This window comes from Sus scrofa, chromosome 18 (assembly GCF_000003025.6).
Source record: "Sus scrofa isolate TJ Tabasco breed Duroc chromosome 18, Sscrofa11.1, whole genome shotgun sequence".
NCBI classification, from domain to species: Eukaryota; Metazoa; Chordata; class Mammalia; order Artiodactyla; family Suidae; genus Sus; species Sus scrofa.
In genome coordinates this window covers 24,154,935-24,178,291 of record NC_010460.4, presented here as the reverse complement: position 1 = coordinate 24,178,291, position 23,357 = coordinate 24,154,935, and the positions used below count along the sequence as shown (strand labels likewise).

The 23,357-nt window shown below is 36.8% G+C and overlaps 1 protein-coding gene across 2 annotated transcripts in view; it reads right to left on the bottom strand.

Moving 5' to 3' along the window:
• SLC13A1 (solute carrier family 13 member 1) overlaps positions 1 to 23,357 on the bottom strand; it is a 77,055-nt gene that overhangs the window by 35,154 nt on the left and 18,544 nt on the right. For both annotated transcript variants that reach the window (XM_005673212.3, XM_013985678.2), the window contains exons 3-6: positions 13,518 to 13,654; positions 10,887 to 11,074; positions 10,247 to 10,304; positions 10,117 to 10,165 (exon numbers count right to left, since the gene is read on the bottom strand). In XM_005673212.3, coding sequence (XP_005673269.1) covers positions 10,117 to 10,165; positions 10,247 to 10,304; positions 10,887 to 11,074; positions 13,518 to 13,654 — 432 coding nt within the window. The remainder of the gene's footprint in view (positions 1 to 10,116; positions 10,166 to 10,246; positions 10,305 to 10,886; positions 11,075 to 13,517; positions 13,655 to 23,357) is intronic.

The following is a 23,357-nucleotide window of genomic DNA, read 5'->3' as shown; positions in this document are numbered from 1 at the left end:
AGGAAAATATTAATATATTTACCATACTTTATACCTTATGGATTTCCCACTCTTTCTCCCATATAAAGACCTTCAAAACATACATTAATGCTATAGCATATAAGGTGATGTTTATGCAAATATCATAGACAAAAAACACATCAAATTCAAAATAAATTCAAATTCTGGAGTAAATGGTAACACTAACATATCATAAAACACATTAGGGGTTGAGAGGAGGTGTTCGGGAGGTGGGGTGGGGCACACTACTTTTGTTATCTAGTCAGTAAACACGAGCTCCAGGCAGTCAACTCTATTGCTTTCTTCTTTAGGGCATGTGATGGCTGGGCTGACCTGGTCGAGGAGATGTTACTATAGTAAGGAGTAAAGATTACAAACAAGAAGGACGGTGGTAGAGGGCAATGGGCAGGAAAATAGAGCTCTTCAAAAGTCTGAGATGAGCCACTAATTAAGCCAACAATTGGGACAGAAATGACAAGAAAGAGGAGGGAAGGACCCTCAGTGGATTAGTCCTTTGCCCAAGATAGTAGTTTCAACCTGAGACCAAGGGGTTGACCCTAACCTGAGAGGAAGTTGGAATAAGTTATTTGGGGTAGAAAGTAAGACCCAGACTCCAACAGCACATGTTTTCAGATAGAACTAATTACATTTCTCCATAAGTAGAAGAGGAATTTGGTGTGTGTGTGTGTTGAGAGGGAACATATCATCTCCTAGGAATTTGGGAAAGGAAAAAAAAAAAAATCCCAAAGCAAAGAAGGGAGGAGAAGCAAAGCGTCTTGAGGGTGAGGCTGGAGACAGTCAGGGATGAAGGGGCCAGAGAAAACCTCTTACGCTGGTGACCACGGACATGTTGTGAAAAGGAAAGCACTTTCTTGTATGATGGAAGACTTATGTGAAATTAAATATACAGAATGATAGAATTTTTAACATTAAAATATATCCATGTACATATATGTGCTGAGAAGAAAGACTGAAACAAAATGTCAAGATTTGGGGGTATCTGCTAACTTCTTGATACTTTTTGATCATCCACAATCACAAAGAAGTTTTAAAATACATAAAAGAATCATAGACTATTAGAGTAGACAGGTATTTAGAGATAATCTGGTACAAATAACTAATTTTTCAGAAGAGCAAAATGAGTCAATATGACATAGCTGGTCACAGCACAATTGAAACAGAATCCATGTATCTTGAGTTCCCTCTCAATGATTTCCCTTATGTTCATCTTGCCTTTCAGAACACTTTTTATTTATCTGAGTTTTTTAACCTACATTTAAAACCTTACACTTAATATTTTGCATTGCTTTCACCACATCAGTTGTAACTTAACATGATTTTATTTAATTCAAATTCTGTCTGTCATACATTCATATTTCCCACAGATAAATGCCAGCTAAGACTTTGTGAGCATGTCTTCCACAATTTCTTCCAAGTGACTGAAAACATTTTGTCCAGGAGATAACCAAATTCAGAATCCTAAGAGATTGCAAACGTGTGGTGCTGAAAGGACAGAAATCAGAACAGAAATCCTGCAGGTCCAGATATAACTCACTATTGCCACCTGGTGGCAGTGATCGCAGATTCCAGGGTCATGTTACACACTGACCAGGTGCTAACAGTGCATAAACGAGTCACCATAGACTAAACTAGTTGTTTCCAGTACGCTGTAGAAAATAATTCGTTTGGGTGAATGTGGCATAACAGGGGTTCTATTTATATGTAAATAATTATGCAAGGTTAATTGCACAAAATATTAGTTCCTGCTAACCAGTTTCTACTTGCTAAAGAAAGCTAGTTTAAAAATTTCCAGCTCCTTTTATACATTTATTTGTACTCACTTTGATACTATTCATATAATACCATCTCGATTTCTCAGTTGAAGGCACTACAATTAAAATTCTGCAATATTAGATGATGAGAACTTAGCTTTCTTTCACAGTCTCCTCCACTGAACACATGCATACATTTCATGTTTCCATTATCCTCCCATTATGACTCTATCACAACTTTGCTTAGAGCAGAGTCCAATATTCAGAATGTTGTCGAGAGATTAACAGTTAAGCATAGGATATATATTACTTTTTCTGTTTTGTATCCCTTGCTTACTTGCTTAGTTTTCTAAGCGGGTATCACTAAATCAGCCCCCAATATTCCCTGGTTGTTTAAATCTTCTCTCTGAACAATCAAATGATAGGATATCTAATCTACATTGACTGGTCTACCAATTCCATTGCCTCAGAGACACCTTTTCCAAGGCTTTCCTGCCTGCCTTAAATCTAGTCATTTTCTTCCTCTAGGACTGCAAAAAGCTATCTAGAACTAAGTCCACCCTCTCACTTCATTGATAGTTTGACTGGGTATTGATTTCTAGATTGGAAGCAATGTTACTCAGAATTTTAAAGGCATTTGCCCCCTATTGTCTCCAAGCTTCCAGTGTTGCTGTAGAGAAGTCTTCTGACATTCATGGTTTTTCTTATACTTTTTAAGGAATCTGTTTTTCTCCCTTTCTGGAAACATTTAGAGCTTTCTCTTCATTTACCGTTTTCTGAAAACTCAGTGTCCTTCTCTGTGTGGGTCTGTTTCATCAATTTTTCCAGTACTTAGTGAGACTTTAAGTCATAAAAATTATATTCTTCCATTACGGAATTTTTATGAAATTTTGATGTAATTTTCTCAATTTTCTCTACTCTTTCCTGAAACTCCCATTTATTTTATCTTGTTTCTTCCTCTTTTTACACTAATATTTCCATTTATGTTTTATATATTTATATTTTGTAAATTATGTATTTATTTTCTATTTTATTTAATTTTTGTCTTCTTGTTCCTCTTTTAGAGAATGTCATTCACATATTATGAATGCAATTTCTTTATTTACCTGACTATATTAATGATAGTTTCTTTCCTTGTGTTTTCATCTTTTTGCACAGTCTCTGTTTCCTGCAAATTTCTGGTTTTTTGTTTGTTTGTTTGGATCTCTCTCTTTCATGCCTGAGGCTGTCTTCAGATATCCAGGCACTTTGGTGCTTTGTTCACATTTAAGGCAGTGAAAATCTGGCTGGAAACCCTGTCCACATGCTTTGGGATTTGTTGCTGACTGTGGGCTCATATATCGTATCATCTCACTGGACTGTTTTTTGAGAAAACCAAATGCTATACATTCATCTTTTCCCTTGTGCTGATTACATTCCTTCAAAGATAAAACCTCTTGGTCTCTCACCTACTGATACCTAGAGGGAATAGGCCAGGCTATTGGAGCCAGTGAGGTAGAAGGCAGTGTTCTCCCATTTAGCATATAAACTGTCACTCAGTGTCCCTGAGTGTTGTCAAACAGTGCCCCTGTTTTCATTGTGAAACCTTTCCCTGACCCTCAACTATGTCGAGTTCTCCTTACCCTCTGCTTTCCCACATCTAAAGATTATATCTCTGTTCAGTGGAAGATGAGTTGCATCCAGGTAGATTTGGGGAAGAAATTTGGGGATTAACTGGTTCATAAGCAATTTTTAATATTTACCCTCACTTTTCAGCATTTAAAAAACTTTGAGGGCTGCTGCTAGGTAACTTAGATTGCTTATTGTCTTTCTTCACTGCTGATTTAGGACTCCAGTTTCGTGAGATAACTGAGGCATTTCCCATCCATTCTTCAGCTTTCCAGCTTCCAAAATCATTTTGCTGTCATCTCCTCTCTTGACATTTTTGTAATCATGACTTTTGACGTAAAAAGTCAACTCTTGTTGTAATGGAGGTTCAAGATAGAGTGAAGGTAAATGGGCCTATTCAATCTGTTGTCTTATTGGAAGATGCAATATTTCTCTTTCTACATTAAAAATACCTGGAAATAAATGATTCTTGACTAACAACTGACCTTGATGCCTTCATGGTCCACACCTTGGTGGGTGATAGAAGTAAAAGAGAAAGGCAAGGAAACCTCCATGTGCACAGAGGGATTGACATGAGGGGCCCTGCCCCCTTGGTCACTCTTGGCATATTGAGTTTACATGTGCTTGGTTAAGTGGATAACAGATTATCATTACTAGTTGTAATAAACGAGCCCCTCCCATAATGTGCTTATAGCTTTAAATGATTTGGATAGGAAATGAGCTATGTGAAGAAACCCTAGAAGGAAGATAATGCCTGAGTGAACAGGAAGAAAATGTAAGAGGACAGCCTTCTCCTACTCTTGATATGATCGCTTCATGAAGATCTGGTCAAGACCTAATCAGTAATAACCTGAACAACTCAGAAGAGTGGGTGACAGATTTGAAGTTATCGATAAGACTCCTTGATATATGATTTATGTAGTTAATAAAGAATAATGTTGCATATTGGGAATTGAGATATAATTTTATACAGTAATAACATAATGGATTGTTTGTTTGTTTTTGTCTTTTAGGGCCACACCCGCAGCATATGGAGGTTCCCAGGCTAGGGGTCGAATCGGAGCTGTAGCCACCGGCCTATGCCAGAGCCACAGCAACGCGAGATCCCAGCCGCGTCTGCAACCTACACCACATCTCACGGCAACGCCGGATCATTAACCCACTGAGCAAGGGCAGAAACCGAACCGCAACCTCATGGTTCCTAGTCGGATTCGTTAACCACCGCGCCACGACGGGAACTCCCCTTGTAATTTCTTAGTGAAGAGAAAAAGAACCCAAAATATACACAATATTGGAAAAAATTTTGTTCTTTTTATAGTGACAAAAATGGCTAAAATACTATATAAATGATATAGCAGATTTCTCTCTATCCAGTCGCATGACAAATCAGATTCCCTGTTGAATGCTGTTTAAAATATTTATTTATTTATTTTTTTTTTCCCACTGTACAGCAAGGGGGTCAGGTTATCCTTAGATGTATACATTGCAGTTACAGTTTTTTCCCCCACCCTTTCTTCTTGTTTAAAATATTTTAAAAGCATCTTTAAAAATGTATCACTAAACTGATACAAAAGTAAGGAATCTGCCTTGGCCCCAAATAAAGTGAAAGTGGGAATATTAAATTAGATAAGTGACTAGGCAGTTTTTTGACCTGAGGATTTCAGTTTATTCTTTTCACAGGGAGAGCCGAGGATGGCATATAATGCTTAAGGCCCACTTTGTGTGGGGAAGAAGGTAGGAAAACAATGGTAAAGCTGGCATTCTTTGCAGAAGTAGACAGCAAGGAAATCTTATTTTAAGGGAAAAATGTAATGTACCCTGAAAACTCCTAAATCATGAATATTTTTAGCCTAAATTGGTATTACCTGTGTTAAAAAAAAACAGTAATATAATGTAAAGCTTTTCCACTACAGCTACAACCCAGGACTTGAAGAATTCCCATAGAAGTTCCAAGGAAAATTAGCATTTCAGTATTTAAAAGCACAAAAACAGGAGTTCCCATTGTGACTTAACGGAAATGAATCAGACTAGTATCCACAAGGACACAGGTTCAATCCCTGGCCTCGCTCAGTGGGTTAAGGATCTGGCATTGCTGTGAGCTGTGGTGTAGGTCGCAGATAAGGCTCGGATCTGGCATTGCTGTGGCTCTGGCACAGGCTGGTGGCTACTGCTCCAATTTGACCCCAAGCCTGGGAACCTCCATATGCCGCAGGTATGGCCCTAAAAAAAAAAAAAAAAAAGACAAAAAAAATAAAAGAATATATAAACATTCTAAAATGATAGGGACATAACATAAACTAAATAATCCACATTGCATTAATTGCTGGGTTAAGCAGACAAAAAATTGCTTAGGTCACAGATGACTTTACCCATGACTGAGTGACAGGAACAATTGGCTTTGCTGCCCAATTCCACCCAGTCTAGGATAAGGGAAGAGTCGTCAAGAAGCACGTACTTGATCTAATCTAAAATACCTTTTCCACATTTAATCTAGGGACTAGATATTCTAGAATTGATATCTCCTTACTTAGAACGAATGCCTTTAGTCCCTGAGTATATGGTCCATGCTTACTACCATTATATACTTAATTCTTGAAGACCATTAAAGAGTGCCATCTTACAGAATTTGATTTTCAATAATAAGGATTTTTACCCCCAAACTAAACACCTAATGAAAAGCAAGATTCAATTTGTTCAAGGAAGTTTCCCTTTGAACTTTTCCCTCGGGGTAACTCTAAATTATATAAGATAAATGAAAAACAATTATCTCAGACCTTTCATTAAAAGCATACTGATTTTCCAATTCCTTTCATTCAAAGATGCCTGGGGGTTTAGAAATTGAGCTAGTGTAAAAATCTGGGGTATCTCTTTGAATAATACTAGTGCTCGCAAATAAGGAAAAAAATACAGCAACTCGATGTGAAAATTGATTTTTGGATACCTGGAACTCATTTCTCATGGAAATAATATGAGCGATGATTGGTCTCCCAGTTGTGCCACTGGAACCTGACAAATCCATTTCTCCATGTATGTCAGTGTCCTTTTGGGGTTTTCCTTTCTTGTTCTTTTTCTCCTCTAAAAAGTATTTCAGCTACTTTTGAAGTAACATAGAAATTATGGGCTAAGTACCTACCCACCGTTTTTACTCTAGGCAGGAATACGGAGCTCTGTGAATGTTTGGGCCATGGACTATAGTTAAGAGGATACTTGGTGAGTTATGGAAGACATATCTTTTTATGTATGCAGCATAGAGATATGACTCTTAGATAGGAGTTCTCCTTAATCAGTTCCTAGAATCTGAGGCACTACCAAATATCCATCCAGCTGCAGCAGCAATGGGAAAATTATCATCAAATTGTCATTGTTATTATCTATATCAAAATTCTGCACTTCCATTAACAAGAATTTTAGGACTGATAAAGTATATAAGAACTCATACAACAAAACAGCAAAAACAAACAAACAAAAAACCCCAGATCATCCAACTGAAAAGTGAGTAGAGGATCTAAATAGACATTTTTACAAAGACATGCAAATGGTCAACAGACACATTAAAAGGTGCCCACCATCACTAATCAACAGAGAAATTTAAATTAAAAGCACAATGAGTTATCATCTCACACCTGTTAGAATGGCTATCAGCATAATAGCAATATGCTATTATGCTGATAGCATATTGCTATTATGCTATTTCACTTAGCATAATAGCAATATGCTAAGTGAAATAAGTCAGACAGGGAAAGACAAATACTGCATGGTATCATTTATATGTGGAATTGATAAAAGCCAAACTCATAGAGAGTGGAGTGGTGTTACCAGGGGTGTGGGTGGGGGGAACGGGAAGATGTTGGCCAAAGGGTATAAACTTTCAGTTATGAGATGAATAAGTTCTGGGGATCTAACGTATAGCATGATTATTTTAATTAATAATACTACATACACTGTTGGAAGTTTCTAAGAGAGTAGATCTCAAATGTTTACACTGCAATAAAGAAGTGGTAATTATGCAACATCAGGGAGGTGTTAATGCTATGGTGGTAATCATTTCCCAATAGATAAGGATATCAAATCAACATGTTATGTTTTAAATGTTTAGAAGTGTCATGATTTTCACTAGAAATCACAATAACATTTTTAGTAAGAACATGGAAAAATGGTACAAATTACAGAAAAAAATCTATGCCCTTAATTTTTTCCCTCTTCTTTGAAATTCATTTTAAACCATCCCCCCTCAAATGGAGTAATATTTGCATCTTTTTTGACTTGTAGTTCACATTCAAAACCAAACCACACAGGATTTATTTTAATTTAATTAAATGATCCACATACTTTATAAAGAAAGCAGACTAAAATATTATGAATATAAATATTCCTTCCATTTCATAGCTAAATTTAGTAAATACAGATTCTTTCACATAATCAGTTAATGTTAAATTATCTAGTTTAAACCTAGCAGAGAACAGGTGCAATTTATTATAATTACAACACAACTATGCAATATGTTTATATCTGAGAAGAGATTCATAATTGTTAAAAATCAAAGCATATCTTAAATGCATAGTATGTAAAAAACTTTCATGTGTATTATATAATACTTATATACATGTGAACATACTTACATGTATATTGTATAATACCATACACATTCTTATAAATAGAACCTTTATAGATCAAAAAGTTCTTCCTTAATTTTCCTTTTACATAAAGCTAAATTTTTATGTATAAAGTTCTAGGAAGACCATAGAATCATTATTCAAAGACCTTCCTCTCCTCTCCCAAGCTCAGATCTCAATCTCTACTGCCTAAAATACACCTGAATTATCATACTTTTCTCTGTTGAAAAGTTATCCCTCCCTCGACACTCCCCATCTTGGCCAGTGGCATCACAATCTGCCTTTACCAAGCCTACTGGTAGATGCACAGGCATCTTCTACACTTTTCTCTCTCTCATCCACAAAGTCAGATTAATCAAAAATCCTGTAAGGCCCATATCCTCTGCCCTTCATATTGCTGCTGTGGTAAATGTCTCAACGGGCAGAATATACCCTGCTGCCTCCTATTTCCAAAGCGCTCTATTTCCCTTAAGATGAACTAATCTCTGTTGCATGGCACAGGACAGCTATTTTGAACCTGGCCCATCCTCTCCAGGCTTTCACTTTCCACAGCCCATCCCTGGCACCTGCACTAGAGAAGTTGCCTGAAAAAGCCTTGCTCTCTCCATATTTGAGCTTTTGAATTCATTCTCCGATTACATTACCACTTCCTTATTTTCACTCCTTCATTCATTAGTCAAGACAAATACCTATTGAACACCTACTCTGTGTCAGGCAGTGGAGTGTGCTAGGAGATTAAATGGTGAACCAAGCAGACATAGTCCCTGTACGCATGGAGTTTGCACTTCTCTGATTGCTCTCGCCATCTTCCCTTCAGACTCAAACGTCTTTACCTCACGTTCCCCACAGGCAGTGTGCCCAGACTGAGCTAGCTGCTCCAGCTTCTGGGAGATCTGGCCTCTGTGTGCACCTTTGCTGTTGTATTTATGTCACATATCTTTAAAGTCCATCTTCCCCATTAGACTCGGAGCTGCTTATAGTAAGGAGCAGGTCTTTAAATCAATAGACCTTCCTATAATGCCTAAGATATTGTTGGAGGTCAAATCCATTGGAAGAGCCTTGACCCAAAATTTGGGCATCTTGCCAGAAAACTAGGTTTCTGAAGATGACCACAAGAAAATTACTGATTGCAAGTACAATCCAAAAGTTTTGCAAGTTTGTTTCCAATGTATTCTGCTGTAATATATCTAGTATACTGTCGATTTTTTATTTTAAAAGAATTACTTCTCTCCCTAAAGAAGATAATGTTCTCATAAATATATATTCAATTATCATCTTAGAAACCCTTAATATATACTGTAGCTAACGGCTTAAAACTTACATTTGTATTAGTTTTCTTTTTATATAGAAATCACTCTTTCCTTGAAGATTCCTGTAGACAACAAGAGGGTTTTATTTTTCCTCTTGAGTTGCATGCTAATGCATTACAAGCAGAGGAGGGAACACATGCCCCCCTCTCATATTTCTAATGTCATGGTTACCATAGGACTATCTCTATGCAGGATTATTTCTCAGTGGTCTCGAGATATATTGCTCCCAATACAACTTAGTATTTTTATATTGATTTATTCTGGCGAAATGAATTCTATGGGATAGTTAATAAAAGTCTCCTTCCTGCCTTTAATAGCTAGAATAGCTACAACTCCTGCATCTGTATTTGACAGTAGCAACTCACAAATTCTACATTGAATTTTAGTGGCAATGAGGACACTAAAGATAACTGGATTGTCATTATATGAAAAGGTGTTGCTCTAAGTTCATAACCTGGAAGAAATAGGATGTACCTAATAAAAAGGCAGAAAGATTTTAATAAGAAAATGAAACAATCCCCTGAGACAAGCATTACATTTTTAAAAAATACATATGCTAACTGCCATCACCATGAACTGGGTAAAAGGAAAAAATGATGCTGATTTTCAGAGCTTAAAATATTTCCTACCAGGATGTTGATTTCAGTCTATCCATGAGGTTTATTAAACCATTACACCATGCTTTGACTTAGGCAAGCAAAGCAATTTATAGACAAAGAAGCAAGTAACAGGTTTTAAAAAGTGTACATATCTGGATGCAGATCTAATATAATTTTATGTATAATTATTTACAAAGAATCAAATTTAATGTACCTTTTCCAGCTCCATCTTGCCTGATATTTTTCCTGCCTCATTTCTGTATCTGAAAAATAAATTGACCCAGTTTATAATTTTATTAAAATGTAATTTAGAAAATCCTAATCAAAATGTCAATATTCTTTACCCTGCAACTGGTTTTGTTTTCTCTTTTCTCTCATTTGTTTCATGTCCATTAACACTTTCTGCAAAACATTAAAAAGAAAAAAGTAATTTAAATAAAGGGTTGAGAGTGTGTGTGTGAAGATGGAAGCATTATTGGAAGCTGAAAATAAACAAATTCACCTTGTACTGACATAACATTCACTGTAATAAAGTATTTCATAGACACAAATATCCTCCCAACACTTTTTCACTGTATCAGAGCAGTGCATCAGAACCAGAAATAACCAAGGTAAAATGTGATGCTGTTTCTATGAATTAAAGGTTCCCAATATTATTCAGGAAAGTCAATTCAGTACAAAAGAGTTACCTGAAGGTCTACTGATAAAGACATGAAAGAGAGAGAGTTCCAACAGACTGGATGGAGCATAGAAAAGTCATTTCCTCTCGTTTTGCCAGAGAATGTAAATTCAACTGTTAATTGAAGGCAAAATATTTGCATAATGTAATTCCTTTGTACAAATATTGGGAAACAGAGAAAAAGAAAGGTTAAATTCACACCGTGCTTATAGGGACAGTTGATGCAAAATGTACAGAAGCATTTTTTAGTTTATTCTATTACCCAAATAACCAGACCCCACTGTGGCCAAATCAACATGTCATACCATCAGTTTCCAGTCCAAGGTTGGTTGATCCACTGAAATAAGTCATCTGAGTAGCCTCAACCTCTGCTTCAGCATTGATGATCTGCTGGGCCACAGCTTCCACGATGGGCATCACCATGGCAGCAGTAGAGGTATTGCTAAGCCACATGGATAAGAAGGCGGTGCTGCTCATGAATCCCAAGGTCAGCCTGAAATGAGAGGGCCCTGAGTAGGAAAAGTGCTCTCTAACTTAGCTAGCTCTGTATTACTTAACTGCAAAGGGCGTTGTTTATGAGTTGGGAATTATTTTGTTTCAAAACACAGGTTAAAGATTCCCACCCCACCGCCCCCAGATGAGGAACTCTGAGAATGGTTATGGTCAGGTAGAAATCAAATTGGCACATATAAGAGGGGATTTCTAATGAGATTTGTCTCCCTGGAAACCATAAGAAGCTTCTCTCCAAAACCACAAAAATGATAAAACTTACCATCAAACTTCAAGTTGGTAGATATTGTAATAGCTTACAATATTACAGCAATATTACAAATGACACTTTCAAATACTAGTAAGACAAGGTGCCATCAGCATTTGAGTTCAGGATCCCTTATTCTTTCTTTTATCTTTGGGTCATATCTCTGTTTATTAGTATATGTGCCAGGGAGGCACAAGGGCAAGGAAGGAGATTCATATTTATAAACCTGCTTTTTACTTGTTCACTACTCCAGTTCAGTATGTGGTGGGTGGAGGAAATGGTTAAAATCACTAGCTAAAAATGAGGTTTCAGAATTTTCTGTAGATTCAATTATTCATGCTCTCCTGAATCTGACATTCCTGCCTGTTGTCAAGAACTGGATATATTACATTGTCTTTTCTTACAAATAGAGTAATTCTTCTCTCTTAAAAATAACATATCTAAGATTATAGGATTTTAAACCATGTCTATAAACTTTCAAAATCATACTTAGGGGGAAAAAACATGATTTCTTTTGAGTAGGAGGTCCCAGAAAATCATTCAGAGGCATATCTTTCAATATAGAGCCATTTATGAAATTCTCTCTGTTCTGAAATCGATCTACAAGAAAAATTCCACACTCTAAGTCCCAACTGCGGACGAGGTGAATATTTTCTATGTGGAAAATAAGACAAAAGAAAACTTTTTAGAAAGCTGTTTAAACAAGAATTGATTCTTAGTTTAAAAAATAGAAACAATTTTAAGGCAAAACACGAAATCTTCTAATACAAAATGGTTGGGAACTGATAAAACTTCTGTGTGGTAAAAATGCCTTCACTTGAAAAGCCACTTAGTGGTATAATGGACAGGACTCTTGCCCCCCTGTGTGGTGTACTACCCCACCCCCTGGGGCCAGTGAGCAGATGGCCAAGGAAAAGAGATATGTTTCTATAGCACCTCAAGAGGCATGGAACATTATTTCATTTCAAGAGTGAAACACTCTTGGAGTTCCGGTCATTGCTCAATGATTAACAAATCTGACTAGCATCCGTAAGGACACAGGTTTGATCCTTGGCTTTGCTCAGTGGGTTAAGCATTGCTGTGGTCTTCGGTGTAGGTTGCAGATGCTCAGAACCCAACTTGCTGTAGCTGTGGTGTAGGTAAGCAGCTGTAGCTCCAATTCGACCCCTAGCCTGGGAACCTCCATATGCTATGGGTGTGGTCCTAAAAACACACACCAAAAAAAAAAAAAAAAAGAAAAGAAAAGAAAAGAATGAAACACTCTTAATACATACATGTTATAAAATTTTTAAGTAACAAATGCTTTAAACATTTAGTTTAAATGAGTTATTTAATTTTTTTTCTATTTAACAAAACTGTTTGCTCTGCAAATGATAAACATAGATGTGGTTATACCCTAGCATGAATTATGCAACACAATTCAATACAATTTTCCTATTTTTAAAGAGAGATGAGAAGGGAAGAACCATCTAAGGCTTTAAAGCATAATGCTATTATGCAAATGATCATGACATTGAAATTTTTGTTCACATCTATGTTCTAAACAAGAATGAGAATTAAAACCTAAACAGCCAATCAATTTTAATGAAAAAAAAGCATTTATTTTAGTGGGGAAAATCAGTCAAATGAGTGATTTCACAGTCTATAGATGAAACTTTTTAATTGATTGTTTCACTTTGCAACAGTTCATTTAAAAAGAGAAATGTTCACCTTGGAATTTTTCTGCACACATTTGTATTTTGTCAGTAATGTCTTTGTCTTTGATTCTTAACATCCTCCCTGATGATCAAGGATACTCTTGAACAAGTCTTGAATGTGTAATCAGCCAAATAAACAAGATAGCACTGAGTCTACTCTGAAGTCTATCAATCTTGTCTGTTGAGGTTCAAGGCTTCTCTCAGCTTTGACTCCTACAGTGCATAAAAGGTGAGAGAGTAGTGTGCACTTATTCCAGTCTCCCTGTAATTAGACCTGCAGTGAGAGGAAAGTTGTTTCTTTTCCTTTTCCAACTCGAGTACCCTTTATATCACTTTCATATTTGCAGAGGAAAAAAAAAATGTCACGAATTACACTGCCATGCAAATGATTGCCTGAATGTGCATTACTTATCGGGTTATTTGCTCTGCACAAAAATGGTCTATTTGGAATGTAAACCTGGAACAGTAAACACAGTACTTACCATGCTGGGTTCACACCCACTGTCATCACCATTCTCAGAGCAATCCTTTTGTGCAGATTCCATTTTTCTATTGATGTTGCTAAACAGATGACTCCAATGAGCAGGAGGTGAAAATCTTTGAAATAAGCAGATGCCACCTGAAATTACAATTAAATCCATGGTTATTTGCGTTGGTAGGGGGAAAATAACATTGTAAAAGAAAGACATTATCTTTCTGCTCTTAACTTTGACCTTCAACTACATAACCTTTCTATTTTGTTGAACGAAATGTAAATGTGTTTGAATATAAATTTAAATAAGCTCCATATCCCTACTCAAAAATAGTGGTGTTAAAAAAATAGAGAGAGAGAGAGAAAAGGTACCCATATACTGGGCTCTTAGGTTGCTGAGTAACATCAGACAAGTGCCTTCTTGTGCCTTCATTTCTCCACCTATAAACTGGGATTAGTTAGTTTATGCTCCTATGGCAAAAAGGCGATGATTATGACCATTTGTCTTGAGTCAAGCTCCAGTTCACCAATATCTTCAACATCGCCCATTGTAACAAACCCGAAGTGTCACTCTTTGAATTCTGAATCGAAATTAGTAGAGTATACAGACCCTTGGACAACTATCTGCAGCTGTATTTACCACTCTGAAAGGTACATAAGTTTTTTCTTAAAAAAAGAAAAAAGTTTCTGTGGTCGAATAAGTTTAGAGAACAGAGTTTTCTAAAACTCCAGAATTTTCTTTCTTGTAGGCCTTCTCCAAACCTTTAAACACTAGTGTGAACTATCACTCCCCAAACTGAGATTCTCTATACTATATACTTTTCAAACTTATCCAATCATAGAAACCTTATTTTAAAATACTTCATGGTACTGATTTTCATGAGACCTGACTTTACAAAATGCTTGGCTAAATTGAATCACCAGGCTATGGTGAAAGGAAATAATTCTAAGAGGAAATATCCCTTAAAACAAACAAACAAAAAAACAAACAAACAAAAAACCTATATAATGTCTAGCAGAAAAAAATGGAAGACTTGGAACAAAACCACTCTTACAAAACCATTAAGGACTAGCAAAATCAATTCTAATGATGATTTTGCTATTTTAAATTGTATCTGCACTTTTAAAATTAAAATAAGAAATTTTTTTTGAATCTGCATTTTAAGTACAGCTTATAAGGAGTTCCCATTGTAGCTCAAGGAGGGTTAAGGAACTGATGATGTCTTTGTGACAATGCAGGTTTGATTGCTGGTCTCGCTCAGTGGGTTAAGGATCTGGCATTGGCACAAGCTACAGTGTAGGTCACAGATGTGGCTTGGATCCCACATCACTGTGGCTGTGGGGTAGGTCTCAGCAGCAACTCTGGTTTAACCCCTAGCCCAGAACTTCCATATGCTGCAACTGTGGCTGTAAAATGAATGAATAAATAAATAAATAAATTAATTAAATAGATAAAATAGATAAATAGATACAGCTTACTAAGCTTGCCTTGGTTTCAAAAAAATGTAAAAATGGAAAATTACCCTTGGAATTAAAAATCGACAAGTAGTTTATGTTTTATGAATGGTTAGTTTACAATGCTTTTCAAAGCTTATATTTATCTCTTCGCATTTTATAATAAATGCAGAGTAGAAAAGAATTATATATCTCCTTATTTCATTTGTTAATTATTCTAACATTGAATAAGTATCTCCTACGTACCAATGCTGTTATCGACGCAGAGGATACAAGCATGTGTCCAGTATGTTTTCTCCTCTTTGTATCTCTTCACTTCTCAAATACCAAGCTTCTCTGAATAGACCCTGATATTTTTCTGTACCACAGAGCCATGTTTGTTTTCTTCACTGCATATCACATTGTATAAACACCATTTATTTACTTGCTTATTGAATGTCTTTTCTATTATACTACACATTCTTTGAGGACAAGGAATCTGTTTTGCTGACCATTGCACATTTGGCACTTAGTTTTGGGAGGGAGAGTAAGGGTAGTCAATGAATAAGCTATGGTCTGAGCTCCTAATCCTACCGTCCTAACTCTCTCAACCTTACTCTTGATATAAATGTTCTTTCACATTAATTTACTAGTATTTCCAGACATGTGACTCATTTTTTCCCACCCTAGTTCTATCCCTGCCTCTCTGAATTCTTCTTCTTGAGTGACTTTGAAAATTAGTTTTCCTCTGCCCGTCTCTTAAATGCTGGTGTTCTCTGGGGTTCTGTCTGAGCCTTCCTGTTTTATACACCCAATGGTCGAATCCTACATTTCAACTGCTGTTTTTATGTGTCTAAATAATGTCTGGCACATAGTAGGCATTCAGTACACATTCTAAAGACACTAAAATCTTTGTTTCCAGGCATATATGTCTTCTAAGTGCCAGGCCAGTGTATCCAACTGGACATTTCCATTTGAATTTCCAACAAGTACCTAAAAATTCAGTGTGTCCAAACTAACACCTTTCATCTTTCCACCCCCCGTCCTTCAAACATACTCTTCCTCACGTACTTCCTTTAGTGGTGAATGAAACCTCCATCTACTGGGTTGCCCATGCCAGATACCTGAGAGTCAGCTATGATTCCTTTTCAACTTCCAATATATGTGTATATCACCAAGTACTATTATTTCTAGTTCCTTCACATCTTAAATTTGTCAACTTTCCTCTATGTCCACATTACCACCTTAATTAAGCCCTTCACCATTTCTCATCTGGTTACTGTATGATCTTTTTCCAATTTACCCCTTACCATTGTTATAGTCACTATTCTTCAGTGTAATCTGGAGTTTCCATTGTTGCTCAGCAGGTTAAGGACCTGATGTTCTTTCCGTGAGGATGCAGGTTTGATCCATGGCCTCACTCAGTGGGGTAAGGACTCAGCATTGTCACAAGCTGTGGTATAGGTTACAGATGCAGCTTGGATCCTGATCTTGTGTTGCCTTGGCTGTGGCGTAGGCTCAGATTTGACCCCAAGCCTGGGAACTTCCATATGCCATAGGTGGGGCCATAAGAAAATTGAAGTAAGTAAATAAAAGGAGTTCCCGTCATGGCGCAGCAGAAATGAATCCAACTAGGAACCATGAGGTTGCAGGTTCAATCCCTGGCCTTGCTCAGTAGGTTAAGGATCCGGCATTGCTGTGAGCTGTGGTGCAGGTTGCAGATATGGCTTGGATCCCACATTGCTGTGGCTCTGACGTAGGCCGGCAGCTACAGCTCCAATTAGACCCCTACCCTGGGAACCTCCATATGCTGCCGGTGTGGCCCTAAAAAGACAAAACAAAAACAAAAACAAAAAAAGCCAAAAAAAAAAGTAAATAAATAAATAAATAAGGTGTAAATGTGGTTGCATTGTCTTTTCTATACTCCTTCAGTGGACTCCAGGTCTTTTGAGACCAAATCCAATCTTCTCAATATGTTTTACAAGACTTTTCATTATTTGGTCTGATCTCACTTTTCCTGCTTAGTCTTTCAGTGCTCCACCAACTTCCCCCCATGTGTGCAATTCCTCAAACCCAGAAATGCTTTAACACTTCTTGTCATTTAACCTAGAATGATCCTCCTCTCTCACTTTGGTTACCCCTAATCATCTTTCATGGATTAACTCACATATCATTTCTTCCAAGAAGGGTTCCCTGACCACCATAAACTTGGTTGGATGGTACTTCCTTTTGTTTTGGAACAATTTAATCTGTATAGTGGTCATTTCTTTATTTAATTATCTTATTCATTAAACTATATGAATAGACATATTTTCAAGGCAGAGATGTGTCTTACTGATCACTGTATTTATGGACTTAGCACATGTGTGGTATATATTGAGTTAATAAGTCCCTAGACTCAAGAACCTTACAGGTTATTAGATGATGAAAAACAAGCTAATGAAAAGTGCATATCATAAGTGCATAGGAGATACCTCATCAATACAGTTGAAGTCCAAAGGGGAATTGGGAAAGCCTTCTTATAGGCTCTGATACTTGCATTGATTACCAACATATTAATAGATATTTGAGTTTTCCTCTGCCCTTATCTCTTTTGCAATTTTGCTCATGGAAATAAGATCCTATTTCACCAACACTCTGAGAATTAAATAAGAGGATAAATACAGAATTACTTCAAAAATACAAAGGAACATATAGAAGCAAGCAATTGTTAGGGAGCAATTAAACACAGAAAGAAATACAGGAACATGAAATATTCTTAAAGAGATTATACTATTTAAATTATACCAGTAGTTGACAGACTTTGTAAAGTGTCAAACAATAAATATTTTAGAATGGAAACAACCCAAATGTCCATCGACAGATGATTGGATTCGGAACATGTGGTATATATACACAATGGAATACTACTCAGCCATAAAAAAGAATGACATAATGCCATTTGCAGCAACATGGATGGAATTAGAGAATCTCATACTGAGTGAAATGAGCCAGAAAGACAAAGACAAATACCATATGATATCACTTATAACTGGAATCTAATATCCAGCACAAATGAACATCTCCTCAGAAAAGAAAATCATGGACTTAGAGAAGAGACTTGTGGCTGCCTGATGGGAGGGGGAGGGAGTGGGAGGGATCAGGAGCTTCGGCTTATCAGACACAACTTAGAATAGATTTACAAGGAGATCCTGCTGAATAGCATTGAGAACTTTGTCTAGATACTCATGTTGCAACAGAAGAAAGGGTGGGGGAAAAATGTAATTGTAATGTATACATGTAAGGATAACCTGACCCCCTTGCTGTACAGTGGGAAAATAAAAAAAATTATAAAAAAATAAAAAAATAAAAAAAATAAATATTTTAGACTTTGTGAGCCTTACAGTTTCACAACTATCATGACTACTCAACTTGTCTTTGTACCACAAAAGTAGATAAAGACAAATGTAAACGAATAGCTGGATGTGTTTCCAATAAAAATTTAAAAATTAGATTTGGCCCTCAGATTCACAGTTTGCAATCCCTTAATAGAATATGCAAAAAAAATACATATATATATATAGCCTGCAACATAATTGTCCAAATGAAATTAGTTGTTAAACCTAAGGAGGAACTTTCACATTTTCTGTTTTCCATTGCATTACCCATTCTTTGTTTTTTAATCAGTTGTTATATTTGTAGAACCCTAGCCACAGGCAGATGTGTTTATTTATAGTCTACTCATACAAGAAGTAATAAGAAAAGGTGCTATTGGTTTGAAATGACACTGATAAATACAACTATTTTTGAGGTAAAATTGCTATGTCAAGAAAAATTCCTAATGGAATTTGAAATCTATTTGCAAGATCAAGGTAGTTATATTTGTTTGAAAATGGAATTTCATTAAAAACATGAACTTTTGTGATCAGAGCTCTTGGGTTCTCTGTTAGCAATGTAATTTACACCAGTTTAGCAACCTTTCTACAAGTCAATCTATCTTCTCATAAAAGTTATATAATACTTCACAACAAGTTTGTGAATTAAATGGGATTTTTTAAAAAGATGCTTTGTCAGTTATAATGTGTATGATTATAAAGCCTATATTTTGTCGTTCTGTTTTTTTTTAAATATTGACTTGTGTTGCTAAATCCAATTGTCAATTTCCAGTGTTCACATTAATTATCCTATTAGCAGATGGGACACATTTGATCATTGCTGCATCCTTGAAACATTTGTTCCACTTGGGTTCCAGGATCCTGCACTCTCATAGTCTTCCTCCTATCTCAATAACTTAGCTTTTTTAGTCTTCTTTGCTAGTACTTTCTTTTCTCACCAACCTGTAATGTGATTCTCCCAAGCTCGTGTCTCTCTTTGATTTTCTACCTTGACTCCCTAAATAATCTTGAGTTGCAGGATTTAAATACCATCCTAATGCTGAGAGTTCTCAAATCCATATTTCTCTCTCTTGAACACTGGACTCTTTTGCATTTAAATGCCTACTCAACATCTTCACTTAGATGTCAAATAGGTGCTTCAAACCTAATGTCCAACAGTGAACTCCAGGTATTAACCTCTCTCCTGCAACAAGCCTACTCTGCCCATCAATTTCAATTTGTAACAACTCCATTTTTTCTAGCTGGCAGGTCATATAGCTATGAGGTATTCTGAACTCCTTTCTTTTTATTATATGCCATATTATATCATTTAGGAAATTTTGTTGGTTTTGCTTTAAAAATGTATCAATAATATATCCAATATTCTTATTTCTATTGCTTGTCTGAATTACGATGTCCTCTTACCTGGATAATTGCAATAATCTACTATTACTACCCGTCACCTTTTTCCACCTGGTTTCCCAACTCAGCAGCTCAAGCTATCCTTATAAAATAAAAGTCAAATAAATCATGTCACTTTTCCACTTAAAATTCTCTAGAGAGTCTCACTTCATTCAGAGTTAGCACCTCACAATAGTCTTCTTTAACCTCCATGGTCCAGTCCCCCATAACATTATCTTCCTGACATCATCTCCTATCTCTCTCCCCTTCACTCACTCTGCTCCAGGCACACTGCAGACATATATCCATCTTGAGGTCTTTGCACTGGGTGTTTTCCCTTCAGCAATTGTTGTTCCTTCATGCATCCAAATGGCTAACTCCCTCATTCTCTGTACATCTTTGTTCCCGTTTTGATGTCTCATTGAGGTCTACTCCGATCATCCTATTTAATTTAAAACTACTACCCTCTTCCAATCCTCATTAGCTTTCTTAATTTTTTTCCACAGCACCAATTACCTTCTCACTCACTATGCAATTGACCTATCCACTAAGGTATATTGTCCATTGTCTCTTTTCTCGTAGGAAGACAGAGATGTTTACTTGTTTTTATTTATTGATGTATTCTCAAGTTCCTGGCAGAGTTCAAACACACTGAACTCTGCCAGGAACTGACTGAGTAAATGTAATATAATATCTGTATATCTATATATTCAATATCTGCATATGTGTATCTGTATATCTATATATGTGTATCTTCACATTTATATATTACATATAAACATATTTTTAATAATAATAGTAATGCTACATATCTTAGAAAATCTAATTGGTCACACTAAATATTTAGTATTTCAGGTTTAATTCCACAGATAGGAAAGTCAGTATTTGTGATATTCTCCAATGTAACCATGTGCTCAGTAAGATAGATATTTCACATTCACTAAATAAATAGGTAAATTAAGTTTAAAACTATGGTGGCCAAAGAGAGCAATGTTTAGGGCTCTGAGGTTAGATAAGGACATTGGAAACACGTCACTCTCCCCAATGACAAAGCTGTGATTTCAAGATACTTTAGTAGGCTAGAGTGACAGTGTAACACTAACAGGCAAATTTTAACTGTGCATATTAAAACTCATAAGAATACTTGATAGCTAGTACGCATCATGGGTGTACATGTATTATTAGATTTGACTGTTACAACAACCCTTGGATTGTGTGGCAGTAAAATCGCCTATTTACAAATGAGAAAAAAAGAGTTGTTAAGGATCATGACAAGGTTCATACAAGTAATCAGAGGTGAATATCAGGTTTTAAGCTCAGAGCTTCTGACTAAATCTTTAGCTCATTCCCTGTGGCTTTGGTCAGCTATTTCTGAGTAAAAGGTCAGTGGCCCTGTCTAGCAAGAGAATCACAAGATTGAAGTTTTTCTCCAATAACACTCCGAAGGAATTTTGATTTGTTCCAAGTTCCCATCAAGTTTAACAGGTGGAAAAAAGTCAAATGAAATTTAAAACACATTTAGGCTGAAATTCTAGAGGGGAGAAGACAGAGCCCCTGAGCTTCACAACAGTTGGAATGTCTCGAGTGATCTGTTTGCATCTGCCGATGTTCACATAATAATAACATTAACTAACATGTATGGAGTGTTTGCCATATGACAGACATTACATTCATTAACCACTGAATCCTTGAATCTCACTGACAAACTAGACAGAGTTTCAGGAAGAGAAAAGAAGATGTGGCGGTGATGGAGATGGCAGTGGTGGGCTTGAGGAAGGGAGTTGGGTTTGGAAACTCTAAAGCCTGAAATTAGGACAACTTGAGGACATGATACTTATGTTCAAATCCAAGCAACACTACCACGTGGAAGGAAGATGAGGATTATTTGTGGAAACTTAGATGTTAGAGAAAAGTTTAAAGAGTCAAAATGGCTGTGTTTCAGACCTGGGCTCAAAAAGGCCAAGCTGCTTAAGTGTTATGATTCTTCAAACATGGTAAGGATTCCTTTGTGGAGTAGTATAGGCCCACTCAAGGAAACTTTTAAACACTTCCTGAGTGATCTCAGTGAGAGATATCATGGAGGGGAATTCCTGCCCCAGGGTGTATGACCCAGAACTCCCTTCCAAGTCAAAGATGCTTTGACTGTTAGTCTGAGACTGATAACCTGAGGGATAGAGGGTTCGGGCAGATGTTGGCAGCCTGAATAATGCAACTTCCATGGGCACTTATAAGTTTGCTGCCTCTAGTCAGGCCTTCACATCCCCAAAGAGGCAGAGATATTTCTTTGGCAGCTCCCACAAAGCCAGGCCTTCCTAGGCATCCTTATCTTCTTGTCACCTTCTAGCCTACCTGCTACAGAAATCCCCCATAATGCCAGTTAATCTTGCTCAGCTTCTTTGAAAAAGTCAATTTGATTGTTATTACATCATAAGAGACAAATATGTGACTGCTAAACTTAATTATCTCTGGAGTTAGGAACCCCCAAGTCAGCAGGACAGGGATTAGGAATTGGGCACCCGATTTCTGAAGACTTGCCAACCCCTTCTTTTTTATATTTCCTTTACTTAGAGGCAAAGAACATGTTGGAACACTTGAGAAACTTCTTAAATGATAGGTCCCAGGTTCTGTGGCGGGGGCAGAGCTTCAGCCTAGGCTGAGAGGAACAAAAGTACAGCCTCAGATACACTCTTCCAAATCAACAGTGCTTAGAAAGAGAAGAGTCAAGATTATGAGCGATGGGAAAATGCAGTAAGAAAAGAGGAGCAGAGGGGATCAGAAATGTAAAAAGATGGAGCTGGACTCCAAAATGGGGAATAATGACAATGAAATTAAGGAAGAGAATAGCTTCTCCCACAAGGGAGGAAAAACTGGATCATAGGTTAGTTTAAAAAAAAAGTCTCCACCCACATTACAGGACAGATGAGCCTCATGATAGCATTATTGGACCTGGGCAGAGGATAGAAGTCCAAAGGTGATAAACTGCATTGCCTGGCATCTTGAACGTGACATCTTTCCCGAGAATGTTTCAGCTGTAGTTTAGGAAATTGTGAGCTGGGTGGCTGCAAGCTTCAAGGAGATAGATATTCTGGTTTCAATGCTTTTCATGCTTTTAATGGGAAACTGAATCCATTTTCTTCAGATGGGTACCCTTAGATTGTGTAAAGGTAAGAAACACCTCTCAGCATGAATAAACTCTTCTCAGCAAGAGCAAAATGGAAATACATGTGAAAGTTAATTTGGCTTTATCTTCTGAAATGGCAGCTTTCTGGAAAAGAAAACAGGGAAGCTTTTTCTTCATTAAAAACAAAAATTGCTTTTCCAACACTGTGTGACACTGAATTCTGTTGAATAGAAAAAGCTGATGCAGGACATGAAAGAGGTGGCCCTTTTGCTGGGAGGGAGGCACCATGTGTAGATGACAGCCTGGGAAGACTGGACCTGCATTTCTCTTGCAGACACGCACGATGCAAGAAGCCGTAGCCTGTGTTTTGCTTTTCTCCACCCAAAGTTGGACACAAAGGCAGAATTCTCAAGGCAAGAAACAGTTGGAAGTTTGGAGGACTCCTGTGGAAGCCTTATCAAGAGGATTATTGTTCCTTTTAAATACAACTTTCTCCTTGAAGCATCAGCACACTATTGGTAATCTAATTATGACAAAGAGC